This window comes from Columba livia, chromosome 1, assembly GCF_036013475.1.
Source record: "Columba livia isolate bColLiv1 breed racing homer chromosome 1, bColLiv1.pat.W.v2, whole genome shotgun sequence".
Lineage (NCBI taxonomy): Eukaryota > Metazoa > Chordata > Aves > Columbiformes > Columbidae > Columba > Columba livia.
The window spans coordinates 73,822,342-73,836,397 of record NC_088602.1 but is presented as its reverse complement, the minus strand read 5'-3'; the positions used below and the strand labels follow the sequence as shown (position 1 = coordinate 73,836,397).

Sequence of the window (14,056 nt, the reverse complement as noted above, 5' to 3'; positions counted from 1 at the left end):
TCACTTGATAATGAGAACACAAGTAACAGGTATCTTCCTCCTTCCTGTACCTTCCCCTGATGGGAAGGGCAAGAAATGCTTCTTGTATTTAGCAAGCAAATACAGGGGAAAATTTCTAAAGGTTCATAGCATCTTCTTAATTTAGTAACCTATAAAGGAACCATTTCTTCATTCATTACTTCAGACCCATAGAGTGAAGGGTTTTACAGTTCAAGTTTCCTTTTATGCTTCAGAGAAAATAGGGTTGGAAATGCAGCTACACTAAATCCAAAATTTTAACTTGAAAGCAAGCAAAGAAAGTTTATTGTGGTTTTCTTCATACAAACCAAAGCATGGCCAGGAACAGCAAGAACTTATAACTTACATATTCTGAGCATGGTATGAGATTCAAAGGAAAACTGGGTAAAAGCAACCATTTCAAAAACCCTTTCCCAAACCAGACAACATTTGGGAGTGAAACTAAGAAATTAAAGTGTGTATTGTCATCCTCCTACCTTTCCTCTTTACATTTGAAACTTAAATAGGCTTCTTTGGATTCAGCAGATTATCTGCTAAAATTTCTCTTAGAACCTGTATCAAGTTATAAAACCATACAAGTAAAAAAAAAAAAATAATAATTTACCAATACCTGTGCAAACTTAGTGCTTAGCTTCAGCTTTCCCTAACACCCAGGAAGACCTTGGGCAAGAACCATGTTCCAATACTAGATCAGGTTTCAACACTGTGTACTAAAGGAGGTATATCAGTCTGTCTTTGCTGAGGATCAGCTATGCAACAGCTTCACTCCAGAAATATAAATAGTTGGAAAAGCCATTATTATTTTAGCTTTATGGAAACATAAGAATAATCTCACCCTGCAGAGTTTTCCAGAATATATTTAAAACCGGTCACTATTTATATATTATAGCTATTGTTCATTCAAGCTCTTTCCCCTTCTTGCCAGCAGGGCTGCAACACTGCCTCTGCTCTTACTTTCCAAACTTACATCTATGAAGAATCATTGCACATATTCCTTTTTATTACTAAATTTAAAAGGCTGAACATAGACTTGGGGACAGTTCACCACCTTGGCTAAGATTAAAAAAGCATGGAGCTTACCATTTTCCATTTTTTTTTTAACTCATAACCTCTTAGCACTTCATTCACTTTGGTATAATTATGCTTTTGTCTCCCTCTAAAAAGAAATTCATCAAGATTTGCTAATAAGACTGTAAACCATAAGTAGTCAAGGTCATTTCCACACTCTACAAACTGGACCAGCATAACGTTTGGTCTTGCCTTCATAGAAGAAAATAAGCTGTTTTCCAGACTAAGAAGTAGTAGAAGTATCCCAGAGACTAAGGAAATGCTGTCAGTCCCTAACTTCAAGAGGTAGAGAGGCAGAAACACCATAATTTCTAACGTTAAACCCACCCATTATGGAAAGAAATAGGAAAAAGGGGAGCCCGCTGAACATCAACTAGTGTAATTCTTCAGAAAGAATGCATGTGCAATTGCATGGGCAGTGCTTTTAAAGGGCTACCAGCTCTCCCTGACAATGATTGCAACAATTGAAAGTTATATCTTCATATCTTGTATATGGGTGAAACCTTCCAATATTCTTCTTTGTGGAAAGGAAGGAGGATGGAGAAGTCTCAGAAAAAGAAACTTCTGTTGATGCAGCTGGATCCAGTGCACATAGCACCTAAGGATGGAAAAGTTGAGAATGAACATATATCTATTAAGTTTAATGGGGTTTATCATTCTCTAGCAGCTAGGAAGGGTTTCTGCTCAACAGCAAGTTATTTTCAGGGTTTTTTTTTCAAGTTGAAAATTAAAATCCATCTATCCAGACCCTCAATGGAAAGACATTAAGTAGTATTTGTAAATTAGAAATGTCCATCAGAAATCCAAGGTATGATTTTGTTGACAATAAAAAAAATTCTAATATTTTTAGCAGAGCTGAGCAAAACCAGGCAAGAACACCACAGATAACTAGGTACTGTGAGCTGCTCAACAATTACTCAATTGCTTCCAGACTAAACTGTTAGTGTAATTTCCTATTTAAACATCAAGCTTCCTGCAGTAGAACCTTATCTCAAAAGATAACCGTACAGCTTCTCTCTGTGTTTCCACCCACTTCCAGCAGAATTGATTTTTAGAGCAACAGAAACTACTGCTGAAGTGTTATGACTTACTCCTACCTGAACTAGGTTTCTTCTCCCACTTAGTGTTTAAACTCAACTAAGTATTTTCAGTTGGCTTTCTCCTGACACACTAAAAAGATTTAACTCATTCATTTGCGGTGTTAGGGACAGAGAAAAAAAAACGGTATGTATCATCATATTATTTAAGTTGCTCTGCTTATTCTTTTTTTAAATGAGTGAAACAAACAGCTGTATTCAGCATGTTTCCCCTGCATATATATTTTTTTAAAAGGCAAGATATGAAGCAGTTCACACAAAGCAAGGCATTTCTTTCTAGAAAGAAGACTGTGCTTACAGATTGAGATGATTTAAGAGTTCTTACCATTTCAGCCATTTTCTCAGCAGGGGTATTGCAAAATTCCACAGCTGCTGAAGTCTTTTTTGGGCTGTTAGTGCCAACATTTCCAAGAAGATGTGAGCTTACAGCTTTGGCTAGCTTACAATTCACAGCTGCTAGCTCTGTTGTAGTGTAAGGCTGGGCATTAGGATAGTATGTCTGTTGTCTCCCCCACTGAAGAGAAACCATCAGCTCCTCCAGCAGCCTGTGCAGACAGGAAAAAAGCACTCACAGTGATTTTTGTACTCTATACTATCAGCACACAGCATACTTCACAGGAATAGTCTCTTCCTAAGATTTACAGCACAAGCCCAATGTTAACCAAAAAAGGAAGTCTAAGTGTTTAAAACAAGGACGCAAACAGGCTATTCCCTACTACGAAGCCTTACCAACTCGGTATTTTAGCATTGGCAAAACCTTTTACATCTGGCAGGATAAGCATTAAAAAGCCAATGTGGGCAGAAGAATCTGTATATTTTGGAAGGAGACAGAAGAGCCCTGAAGTCAAGACAGTAAGTGATAAAGTAGACAAAGTCAAAGGAGATGAGGGATGTCAGTTTCACAGTATATGACCCCTGCCACCTCACACCTCCAGGGAATGATGAAAAAATAATTAATGCTACTTTGGCTTTTTCAGCTCTGAGACTGAAAAGCAACCGTACTATTCATGGCATTATTTTTTGTTGAATATCACTGGAACATGGGAAAGTGATTTGATTCTTCTCTGGCCTAGAATAGAGTGACAGAAATGAAAAGTTTGCACAGAGGCAGTCCGGATTAGAAAAATCATACTTCTGTGTATCAATCATCTCCTGACGGAACTGATCACGTTCATTCAGCAAGTCCTGGATTGCACTTTGTGCATCCCTGGTTTGACGCTGAAGAATTGCTCTGGTATTGGTTAGCTCATCAGCCATAACCCTGCAAAAGAAATCTCCAATCAGTAGTGTAAGTAAGTGAGCAGTTTGAAAGCCACCTTTATTCTACTGCAAACTGTAATTTGTCAGCTTCAAATATTAAGCTGGTGTTCTCATCCCCCCCCCCCCCATGCAGGACCTCTATCAACTGTATTACAAAGCACATGTATTAAGAGCAATTTCTGTTCAACTACAGTCAACACAAGTGTAAGATCATGTTTTGACTTGCAGAGTTAAAAAAAAAAATAAATCTTATGTCACTTAATATAAATCTGGTAACAGACATTTTAGGACAACTTCAGTAAGTGAACACGGTGGACAACCATCCTGACAGATAAAGCTAAATACATTTTGGTTTACTAATGCAGTTGTCACAAGTATGCTGTGATCACATCTTTTCATACTCATTTCTAAAGGTGACAGCTATGGCTACAGACTGCATTCATTCACCTCTTTCTCAAGGGCAATAACTAGATGCTATATGTGACAGATATGAGCATTTAAGAGGCACAAATGAGACATCTGTTCTCATATTTTGCTATGCCATGAGACTTGACACAGACCGCTCAAACAGGTATTTCAAATGCCTGTGATACTGCAACTGCAAAAACCAGAATGACATTTGAAAAACTACCAGCTAGAAATCTGAGATCTCAACAAACCAGAATATTATAATATCGAAGAGTGTTACTCCAAGCACATCACCACATTGTCATTCCTAGAAGGGACTTGCATCCCTGATCTCAGAACTCCTATTAATGCTAAAGAAACAATTACAATAGTATCACTTGCCTGGCTAGGACTATCAGCAAATTAAAGGGAGGACACTGTATTCTGTTACCATTTTCTTCAAGCAATAAGGCTTTTTTGCAATACACATTAAACATCATAACCAAAATTTAGTGAATTATATCCAAGTACAGTAAAAGATTAAAAATCCTAGAGCATTATTTACCTATCAGGCAAGACAACTACACTTAGCAAGTTACAAGTCTAATCCATTGTCAAATGAGATTTTGACATTCAGACCAGCTTAATATTTGCTTCTGACTTTTCCTACCCATTATTTTATGGTTATAGAAGTAACAGTAGGGTTCTTAGCAGTAATATAATCCATGCTTAATGAAAAGGTGCCCCTACTCTTTCTCCCATGCTGAGTTGCCCTTCCCAGTACATCCCTGAATCACTGTCAGCAGATTTCTTAACCAAGTCAACTTCACACATTGATGATGGTATCAGACTTGGGAGATTGGGGTGAAAAATCAAGCTAATTACCTTTAAGGCAAGACAGCTGTCCTGGAAGTCATTTTTAAACCCTAGACTGCACAAAGTCCATCAGAATGAAGAACTTCTCTCACTGTGTTAACAAGAACTGTAGTTAAGATTTTAGCAGGTTTAGGACCCACTGTATGACCTTTGAAAAGCAGAGCTATTCAGATTTACAAGGAGCTCACTTTCTTTGTACCTTTTTCTGCATACTCAGATTTCATAGTAGATGTCAATATAGCTTTTGTGGCTGTCCTCTGCGTACATAAGCACATTGCCAGGTGTTGCAATGGGTGTATGTAATAAAAGACTGAAGGAGAACGCTGTTGGAACAGCTCTGTAAGAGGGAATACCTGCTTGCTAGGAATTTGCTTCGCCACACATCACACTGTATAGACATGCGCTCTAGCTGTTCAGACAACTGAGACATATTCCGTCCCAGGACTTCATTTTCTAGGATTAGCTGATTTTTTTCACGAGCCATCCGTTCAAAGTGATACTGTAGATCATCCCCGACAGAAGCAACAAGTAATTTCTTCAGCTCCCGATTCACCTAGAATTAGACCAGACTGTATTGTAACTATCAATATAGAACTAAACAACTCTTACTACCAGAATTCAATGCAAGTTAGTACAAATTGCTAACAATAAATTGCCTCTTTTCAGAATGAGAAGCATCCAATGCAGAGTATATTAAATCTCACAGTCCAATCCAGTAAGCATAAACATTTGAGACTAATGCACATTTAACACATCGTTTAAATTCTAATGGAGGCCAAAGAGGAAGAATGAATGCCTGCTACAAGAAACAAAGTTTCAGCAGTATTCACATCCTGAATCAGTAAAAACCCAAAGGATTACACAAGACATCCACAGATTATATGATGTAGAAAATTACAGTCAGTCCCTCTATGGCATAACATTTTAAACTCAGCAGTTGAGTTGAGGAATAAAATCTTTTCTCATGAAAGATACATTTCCCTGTATCCCTCCAATGTGTTTCTCTTGGCTTCAAGTCTTAAATACTTGTATCTGTTGTCAGAGAGGCAGCACTGGAGTAGTAAAATGTACTTCAACTCTGTATCTTAGCTGATAAATTCCAAAAGGGAATCTGTTTGTTTAAAGGCTAGAGTGTCACAGCAGTTCTCTTTGTTTGCATTCACAAACTGCCTATATAACCCAAAGCAGCTCAGACGTGAGAGAAAAAAAACAACAACGAACTTTAATTTCTTACCTCTGTCTGTACACGTAGCTGATTGGAGAGACCTTCTTTATCCTGTAACAACCGCTTTTCTGAATTCTTTAGCTTTTCAATTGCATTTTTCAGCTCTATCTGTTCTTTCTTGGGATCTGAGGGTCCATCTGACTGATGTAACGTGTCTCCCTTATGTCCCACTGATTTGGCTACCTTAGCATTTTTCGCTGGAACTACATGGGTGATAGCTGCTTTGGGGACTAATATACGAATAGCTTCAATCTCCACTGATTTATCGGCATGTATTTTTCCTAGCTGCAGAACTCCAGGGCTCAAGGAAGAAACCGTCTTTTTATGTGGGCTGTGGTGGATGCGATGGTTCGCAGTGTTGGCTCCAGTCATTACTTCCACCGATTCAGTTGTCTGTTCTGTTTCCATGCCATCTCCAGGTCCTCGGATGGGTGATGAGGCATCATCAACTGAAATTTAGAAACAGCGGAGGGAAAGTTTAGCACGTTTCACTTTGTTATCATCTCACTGTAACCCTTAATTTCTGTATTTCAAAGTTACAGATTTTAACTGCAAACGGCACGTGTAAACTAGTCCTTGGCAGCAGCAGTTACCAAGCACAAGTAAGAAAAGGCCTTACTCAACTGCCTATTGCTCATTAATACCAATAGTACAAGACACAAACCTTGACTTGAATTATATTCACCTTAATTTTGTGCTACCACACACGATTAAATGCAGACATAAAAAAGAGCTAGTATGGAACAAATTCTTGACAATATTATTTATAGGTTGAAAGCAAAATCATGGTTTGGGAGCTGACAGAATCAGAAAAGTGTCATTTTAAAAGCAAGAATTAAATAAATTAGCTGCATAGCTACTAACACCTTAAGAAGTTTAGCAGACTTTTAAATACCACCTACCATGTATTTTAGTTGTCCAAGTTAACATTTGGGAGAAGCCAGCAACCCAGTTCTGCTTAATTTCTAATCAGACCCCAGTATTCCTAGTAATGCTGCATTCTGCTCTGAATTCCCCAATATGCATGATAACATTTACTGAAATTCATTTGATTTCAGTTCGCTAAGTTTCCACTCAATTAAATATTATTGTAGTAAAGTTTCCTCACAATGGGTGAAAGCACAGAAGTTTCTTAGAATATAGCTACACATACTGTGGCAGTAACATGAGAAGTGTTGTAGTAGCGTCACTATACTGCCCTACTTCCAGTACCAACATGTTCTAAATACTAGAGGAGGACTGACAGACAAGTGCACAGACAGGTGACAGTACCAGTGACAAACTTGTTTTTCAATACAAAGCTGGATTAAAAACTCGTATTCAATGAAGTGTTCCATCCAGGCAGTTCCTGTCTTCACTGCAATAATGAAGTCACACAATAACTCCCTAACAGCTACATAAAAAGAATAAGTTTAACTGAATGGAGTCTGGCATACAGCGTAACTTTGGTCTTTAGAATTTAAATTAATTTTAATCCAGTCTGTTTAGATATCAAGTAAACCACCTACCTTTTTCTAGAGATGTCATTTTTTCTTTAGCAGTCAGCTCTTCCTAACTATGTAAGTCTGGGGAGGAAGGGAAAAAAAAAAAAATCTTTAGCAAGGTAACAGTAACAATTAATCTTAGTTTACCTTGTTTTCTAGTACAACCTCTGAACTCCAGTTCAGTGGCACAGTAAAAAAACCCAAAACAAAAGAAAAAACAAAGCCAAACAAACCAACCAACCCCAAATCATAAAACCACACCAGGATCCAAAGAGTTAAAAGAAGGTGGCCTGTGAGACTTCCGGCACTTGTTTCTTCTTTTACTAAGAGCTGGACTTAAACTCCTATCTCTCACTCCTCACCCAGTTCCAGTTTCCTCAAATTTCTCCTTCTGGTGTCCCTCCTTTTTTCAGTGAGCCCTCATCTTACCCTTTAAAACTCGGTAACACTCACGGAGTACAACAGCTGGACTGTGCTGGAAAAACCTAAGGTCAACACAGAACGACAAGAAAGGGAAATCCCACACTGTCCTTAAAGCAGACCGAGAGTCAGCAGAGAACAATGGCAACTGCACTGTTGCATAATTTCTTTAGTCCTACTTGCTAATACAGCTTTTTTTAACGAAGTCAATCCCCAGCCAAAGTGGGTGGTGGTGCCCTGAGTGGCTGCACATGCTTAATTTAAGCCAGCAGTAAAACTTTACTTGCAGTTTGGCCCATTTTATCCTTTATCCACAAATGCTAATGATCATTGCCTCCTTTATGCACAGGTCCACCCGCTCCCAACTCCCCAGGCCACTCGCCCCTCTTTTCTATGATCTGCCATTAACTACATTAGTTTTAGATTGCCATATCCCTGTGTTTTGCTTTAGCTCTCTGTGTCATTCAAGGGAGATCTCAGAAAGTCCTCGCTTTCTTTCATTATGCCACTAACCGAAAAGGCTTAGCTACAGCTTTTTTCACTTCCACTTCTACAGCTCTCTGCCCTGAAGAGCAGTGAGCACACTACTGCCAGCTTTCTAGATTCATTATTTGTTTTCTGGAAGAGAGGTTTATCTTTTTTTGATGACCAGAAGATAAAAGAAACAACTTTCCCTCCTTGAGACTTGTCAAACTACAAACACAGGAACGTCTTGCTATCCATCGCTTCTATAGGTGGAGTTACATTTTTGCTCATTTAATACCCTGATGTACTAGACACTACCATTCATTAATTTTTTATTGAGGGTCTCTACTCATCTGAGGAAAATGAGGATGATGAAGATGTACCTGCTCCGATAGAGACCAAAATAATCAACGAAAGACTGATAATGAGCATTTGATTTTAGCTGCTTCATCTGAGACCACCTGCTGATGATCCTGGTCCTTCAATGTTCATGTTATGATACTGTTCCTATTGTTCTGTTACTTTCAAAGTCTCAATCTAAGCCTCCAAACACATGCCCCTTTTATTATTTTCCAATAAGCAAAACTATTTCACTGGTTGAATCATTAGCCCCTCTCAGCTAACACCGTGCCCCACGCAACCCCCCCCACAACACACAACGCAAGGAAATCCTGTATTAACACAGCTGAGTCACGACCCACAAGTAAACCACTAGAAAATCACCACCGGGCCAGCCCTCGCCACTCGACCCCCGCCTCTTCTCGGCTACCAGGGTCGAGGTGCCCCCTCTCACCTCAGTCTGCCGGTAAGCCAGAGCTGGACATTACCCACCGCCTTGGAAAAGAGGCTTCGCAGCCCACAGCGGTATCAGCCAAGAGAACGGGTAATAACGCAACGGGCCTGGCAGCCAGACCGAGTCCTTCCCCCGCCCGCCTCGGTGCCCCAGGAGCCCAGCCCCGGCCGCCCTCAAGCTCCAGCCCTGTTGCCACAAGGCCGGCCGCAACTCCCGGCCGCAACTCCCGGCCGCCCCAAGCACCCTGACGGACCGGGCCGCCCCGCGGGAGCGGCGGCGGTGCCCCAAGGAACATTACCGGAGCGCTCAGCAGCGCTGCTTGCTGCGGACCCCACGGCAGCCACATCCACCACCTTTCCCAACTTCCGCTTCCGGCGGCGGGCGGAGCGCTGGCGGCTGACGGGCCCCAATCGCTGGGCCGCGCACGGGGGCGGGGCTTCGGTTGCCAGGGCGCGGCTTCGCGCGGCGTCACGTCGCGGCCGCAGGCTGAGGCGGGCTGGTCGCTGCCATCGCCATCGCCATCGCCATGGTGAGCGCCGCCGCGGGCGGGCAGGGGGGCAAGCGGCCGGGACGGGCGGGACTGGGGGCAGTGATGGCAGCACCTCCGCGCCGTGACGCGAGGCTGCTCAGCCGCAGGGCAGGTGACGCTGAGCTGACAGAACAACGGCCGCCGGGCCTGCGCGGGGCTCCCGTCAGGGGCCGCGCTCCCCGGGCCGCGGGCGGCCGGAGGTGCCACCGCTGTGTCCCGCATGCCCGTGCCGTCCAGTGGGCGCCCGTGAGGTTTGCCTCGGCTCGAGGTTTGCCTCGGCCCTTCCTTTCCCTCTTCCCTGAAGGATCTTGTGAGATGCAGTGAGCGCGTAATTTTAAACTGCCGTTAGGCCTCGTTCATACCCAATCGGAAAGCTGTTTGCGCACCCAAACCTCTCTGAATTGGGAACAGGCTAGTTCAGAAGCTCGCGAGGAGCCCATTGGGAAGGCAGCCGGTGAGTTTTAAGAAGATAAGATGTTTAAGGTGCCACAGTCTTCGTTCTTGCCTGGATCTTCTGTTCAGTAACGCAAGGAAGATGGCAGGATGTCGTTGTGGGGGCACTAATGAAAAAGCAGTTTGCACTGATTAAACAACTGAGTCCCCTCTGTGGAAGGTGGCATGTGAAAACCACTGTTGCAAAGCTGATTAAAACCCGACAACTTTTAATCAAATTTTGTGCGCAAACACATATGCAAGAGCCTGGCCAATGCACCTGCTAGTGTGCTCAGCTTTAAACACCTGTCTCAAGCAGCTCAGATTGGTTCCTTAAGCCTGTGTAGCAGCTTTGTTTGCACCTTACTTTCAAAACACAAACTCAAGATCAGCATTTGCCACTTAAGTAGGAATGCCACTGTTTGTTTTCAAATAGAGCGGTTACAGGTCTTTTGTTTAATCCAGGCAAATTTGTAATTTTCAACTCCCATGCTGAATTTATTCACGTCAGTGGAAGTCCTGCTTTGTGAGTTCACACAGACATCACTTAGGTTAAATGATTGCTTCGTTGCAGCTGACTGTCTCTATGAGTGTGCTGTGTTTTTAGCGTCCCTTGATTTCTGAGGCGGCACCAAGTTAACTGGTTTACTAAAGTGGTGTCAAATCTTATAGCAACTTCTAGCAAAACATTTCATGTTGAATTTGTTTAATTTGTCTTGAAAAGCTTTCAGTGACACAAGATGCATGATCTAATGATACAGTTCTGTTACATGATGATTTTTATAGTTCATTGAGGTTTTTTTTTTAATCCTTAATATATTATATGTTGCAAATGAAGGCAGTGATTACTTGTTCTGTCCTCGGTGAGTATAAAGATATTCTATTTTTGTCTTTTATGTGCAGAAGAACTTGAAGATTTTGACTTCACACTTTCATCTTTTCACATTATTCTACACTAAACAATTTTTTTGCTCAGTATTTTCCTACTGATCATGTGTTTTTAAAGTTTCAGGGTTTTTACTTTGTCTGCAGTTTTCTTTAAATGTGGTGTTTAGTCTGTACATTTTTGCCAACTGCTGTTTCACTGCTGCTGAACAGAGCAAAATACTTGTTTCTCGTGTCTTAGACCTTCATAATGCCCAGTTTGCCATTGCTCTCTTAACTGCAACCCACTGTAACTTTCAGATTTTTTCACTGTGTTTTTGTTGCCTGGCTAGTTTTTCCCCTTGAAGTTGTTTCCTTGATCATTATTGTAGTAATTTGTGTCTGTCTGTGTAGAATTTTCAGAACATCTTTTTGAGTTGTTCTTATGTTTACTGAACTGCTTGCGATCTTTCCCACCTTAGTTATCAGCCCAGATTCTGAAAGTGTGCTTTCTCAGTTTCATTGTCAGGGTAGTAAGGAAAATATGAAACAAAGCTAGGTCCATAGAAGATCATTGTGGAAGCCCATTTGACTCGCTGTTTGCAAGAGAAGTATTCCTAATTACTTCTTCACATGTAGTCATAACTGCTCTTCAGTTTAGGTCATAATCCCCTACTCAGCTTGTTAGACTCTCAGGTGACTTAGCTTAAAAGCCCAATCAAAAACCAAGTTTACCATGTCTGTGGCTTCTCCCTTGCTCACTGTGTCAGAAAAAGGTTTGTTCTTGACAAAAAACTGTTCTTGACACATTTATGTTATCTTCTTTTTGTTATTGTATTGTCTTCTTAGATGCTCAGTGACTGGCTGCTTAATAATTTGTTCCATTGTCTTCCCAAAGACTGCAGTTAGGTTGACTCTTCTACCCTTCTCCAGTGCCCTGGGACCTCTCTCCTTTTGATTTTCTCTGGCCTTTCAAGTGTTACAGAGTCCTGCTTGCTTCTTTTATACTTACAAAGCCGCCTGTTTTCCCACTAATGTACCTTTCTTCCTGCCAGTTTCCGAAAATACAGTAAGAGTAATTTGGTAGCTGGAAGATGATGGGAAAATCGATTTTTTGGGAATGTGTGCTGTCCAATTAGGTATGGACACAACATAATGGGCCTGGAATAAGTTATGCGACTGTTAGACACCACAGCTTTACACACCTGATCCATCTCAAACACTTTCAAAATGTCTTTTCTCGGGAACAATGAATCAAAAAAATTTTAAAAAACTCCTTCCGGTGGATTCAAATATTGATCTACAAGCTGGATTTTAGCCACAGGAACCTAATTATATTCTGGAAGTAGAGAATTTTCTGCTAGAAAGCTTGGCAAACCTTTAGTACTGTGTTGCTCCCAGTCAGTTGTATAGATTGCATTGGTTTTAATGTATATACTTACAAAAAAACCCTTATTACAAGTCATATCACAGCCACAGAAGGAAAAATGTTGTAACTTTTAGTGGAATCAGTTTGGAGTGTATTTATGTTAGACCCTGTACTTCAACCATATGGAAGCAGCACACTGGAAGTAGTGCCGTGTATTGTAATACTGGGCAGATAACTGTGGTGGAAGCTAAGGGGAGAAATATTCTGAAATATCCTTCAGTTATTTGTCTTTCTATGACAGCACTTTGGCTTATATGTCTGCTGATCATTGAAAAAGAGTTTTTACTGTCATCAGATGACCGCATTTCAAATAAGCTCTAATGCATTCTGGTGTCTTGATTGTACAGGTGTGACACGTGGCTGCTGTGTAGGTAGGAAATTCCCAAAGGGAAACTTGCTTATCTTCACTCAAGGTGTGCTGCCTCACTTGGCTGTGGGAGTTCATTACTCTTTAATGGTGCTGTTCATGTAATCACATGTGTACATAGGTACAGTTGGATGACTTCCTTTCCCTCCACTCTTCAAAACAGTTATTCTTACCCCTGCACACCTGACAACTGCAGCCTACACTACAAAGACTCTTTGAACAACAGGATAGATAAATGTTATTTCCATCTTGCTCATAAAGAAATTGAGGCACATAAAAGCCAGGTGTGTTGTCTTGTAATTTTGACCACAGTTTTGAGTATATTTGGAGATGAGCAGGTCAGCTCACTTCAACAGAAAATTTTACAACTTGTATGTTAAGTCCTTAATGTTGTTATTATCATCAGTTCATTGGCAGAACCTCCAGCTTAGAAAATATCATCATGGAAATCCTCAGTTTAGGCAGGGAAGAAAAATGAATATTTTCTTCAAAATACTTTGATTAATTGATGGGGAAGACTTATTTCATCTTTTTGAAAATGGATCTTTGAAAATAGGAAGTGAATCAGCCATTTCTAGAACTTGACAACAGTGAATACTGGTTTCCACAGGTCCAGTATATCATGCTGTGATCAAATATTCAGCTGAAGACTTTATAAAGGCAATACAGGTCTTAGGGCAGCTGTGGAATATACCTTGGTTTACAGGAGTTTCATTTGAGAACCAATAATATCAACCATAGCGGATTAACTGGTAAAATGGGATAACTTTGGTGAAGAGCTGTCAGTCCGTGTTGATCATATAAACAGACAAAACTTCTTCCTGCTGATAGACTTTCCTGAACAAGTGCACATTTATAAGATAGCTTTTCTTTCAAATGATGTACGTTTTGTTGCAAAATAGTTGCCCTTTAAAAAAAAAAAAAGGGCATTTTAATCTGTTCCAGGAAAAGATGCAAAATCTCCCCAAAATGCACTTTCCTAATGCTTAGGAGATTTGCTGCTTTAGTCTTAAAACAAGACTCAGTTTCCTTAGAGTGCCAGCTGGTGATTACTTTTTTTTTTTCCCCCCTTCAGATACAAAGTAGCCTGACCCTTTCAGTTGTAAGCTTGCATGGCACAAATAACGACAAAGACAAGTTTCCTTAGTGGTTGTCATTTGCAACATTTCATCCCAGGGAAAAATAAAACAGTGTATGCAGTGTGAGGAAAAAATAAAGAAAATGCTGTCAGGTAGCCTTTAAGGCTTATTGCCTGGTGAGCTTTCCTATGAACATCAAAAATGTGTCACTTTTTTTCCTTAAGCTAGTGTTTACAAATATTGTTCATTTACTTCTGGAGCAG

General features: G+C 40.7%; 2 protein-coding genes across 4 annotated transcripts in view; one reads left to right on the top strand and one right to left on the bottom strand.

Annotated features, from left to right (window-relative positions):
* Window positions 1-273: 273 nt before the first annotated feature.
* Window positions 274-9,526, bottom strand: BLZF1 (basic leucine zipper nuclear factor 1). Of its 2 annotated transcripts, none has more exons than XM_065049935.1 (7): window positions 9,392-9,526; window positions 7,440-7,496; window positions 5,941-6,380; window positions 5,060-5,259; window positions 3,316-3,444; window positions 2,509-2,728; window positions 274-1,684 (listed from the first exon to the last, which is right to left on the bottom strand). In XM_065049935.1, exons 2-7 carry the CDS (start codon window positions 7,456-7,458, stop codon window positions 1,511-1,513), a joined length of 1,182 nt encoding a protein of 393 aa, XP_064906007.1. In that variant the 5' UTR covers window positions 7,459-7,496; window positions 9,392-9,526; the 3' UTR covers window positions 274-1,510. The 2 variants fall into 2 exon arrangements, with proteins under 2 accessions (XP_064906007.1, XP_005511528.2); XM_005511471.3 differs by lacking the exon at window positions 9,392-9,526 and adding an exon at window positions 9,094-9,117.
* Window positions 9,486-14,056, top strand: part of NME7 (NME/NM23 family member 7) — a 96,320-nt gene continuing 91,749 nt past the window's right edge. For both annotated transcript variants that reach the window (XR_010469795.1, XM_065049936.1), the window contains exon 1: window positions 9,486-9,622. Coding sequence is in view for 1 of the 2 variants with exons in the window: in XM_065049936.1 (XP_064906008.1) it covers window positions 9,620-9,622 (3 nt within the window). In the remaining variant the exon portion in view is untranslated. The remainder of the gene's footprint in view (window positions 9,623-14,056) is intronic.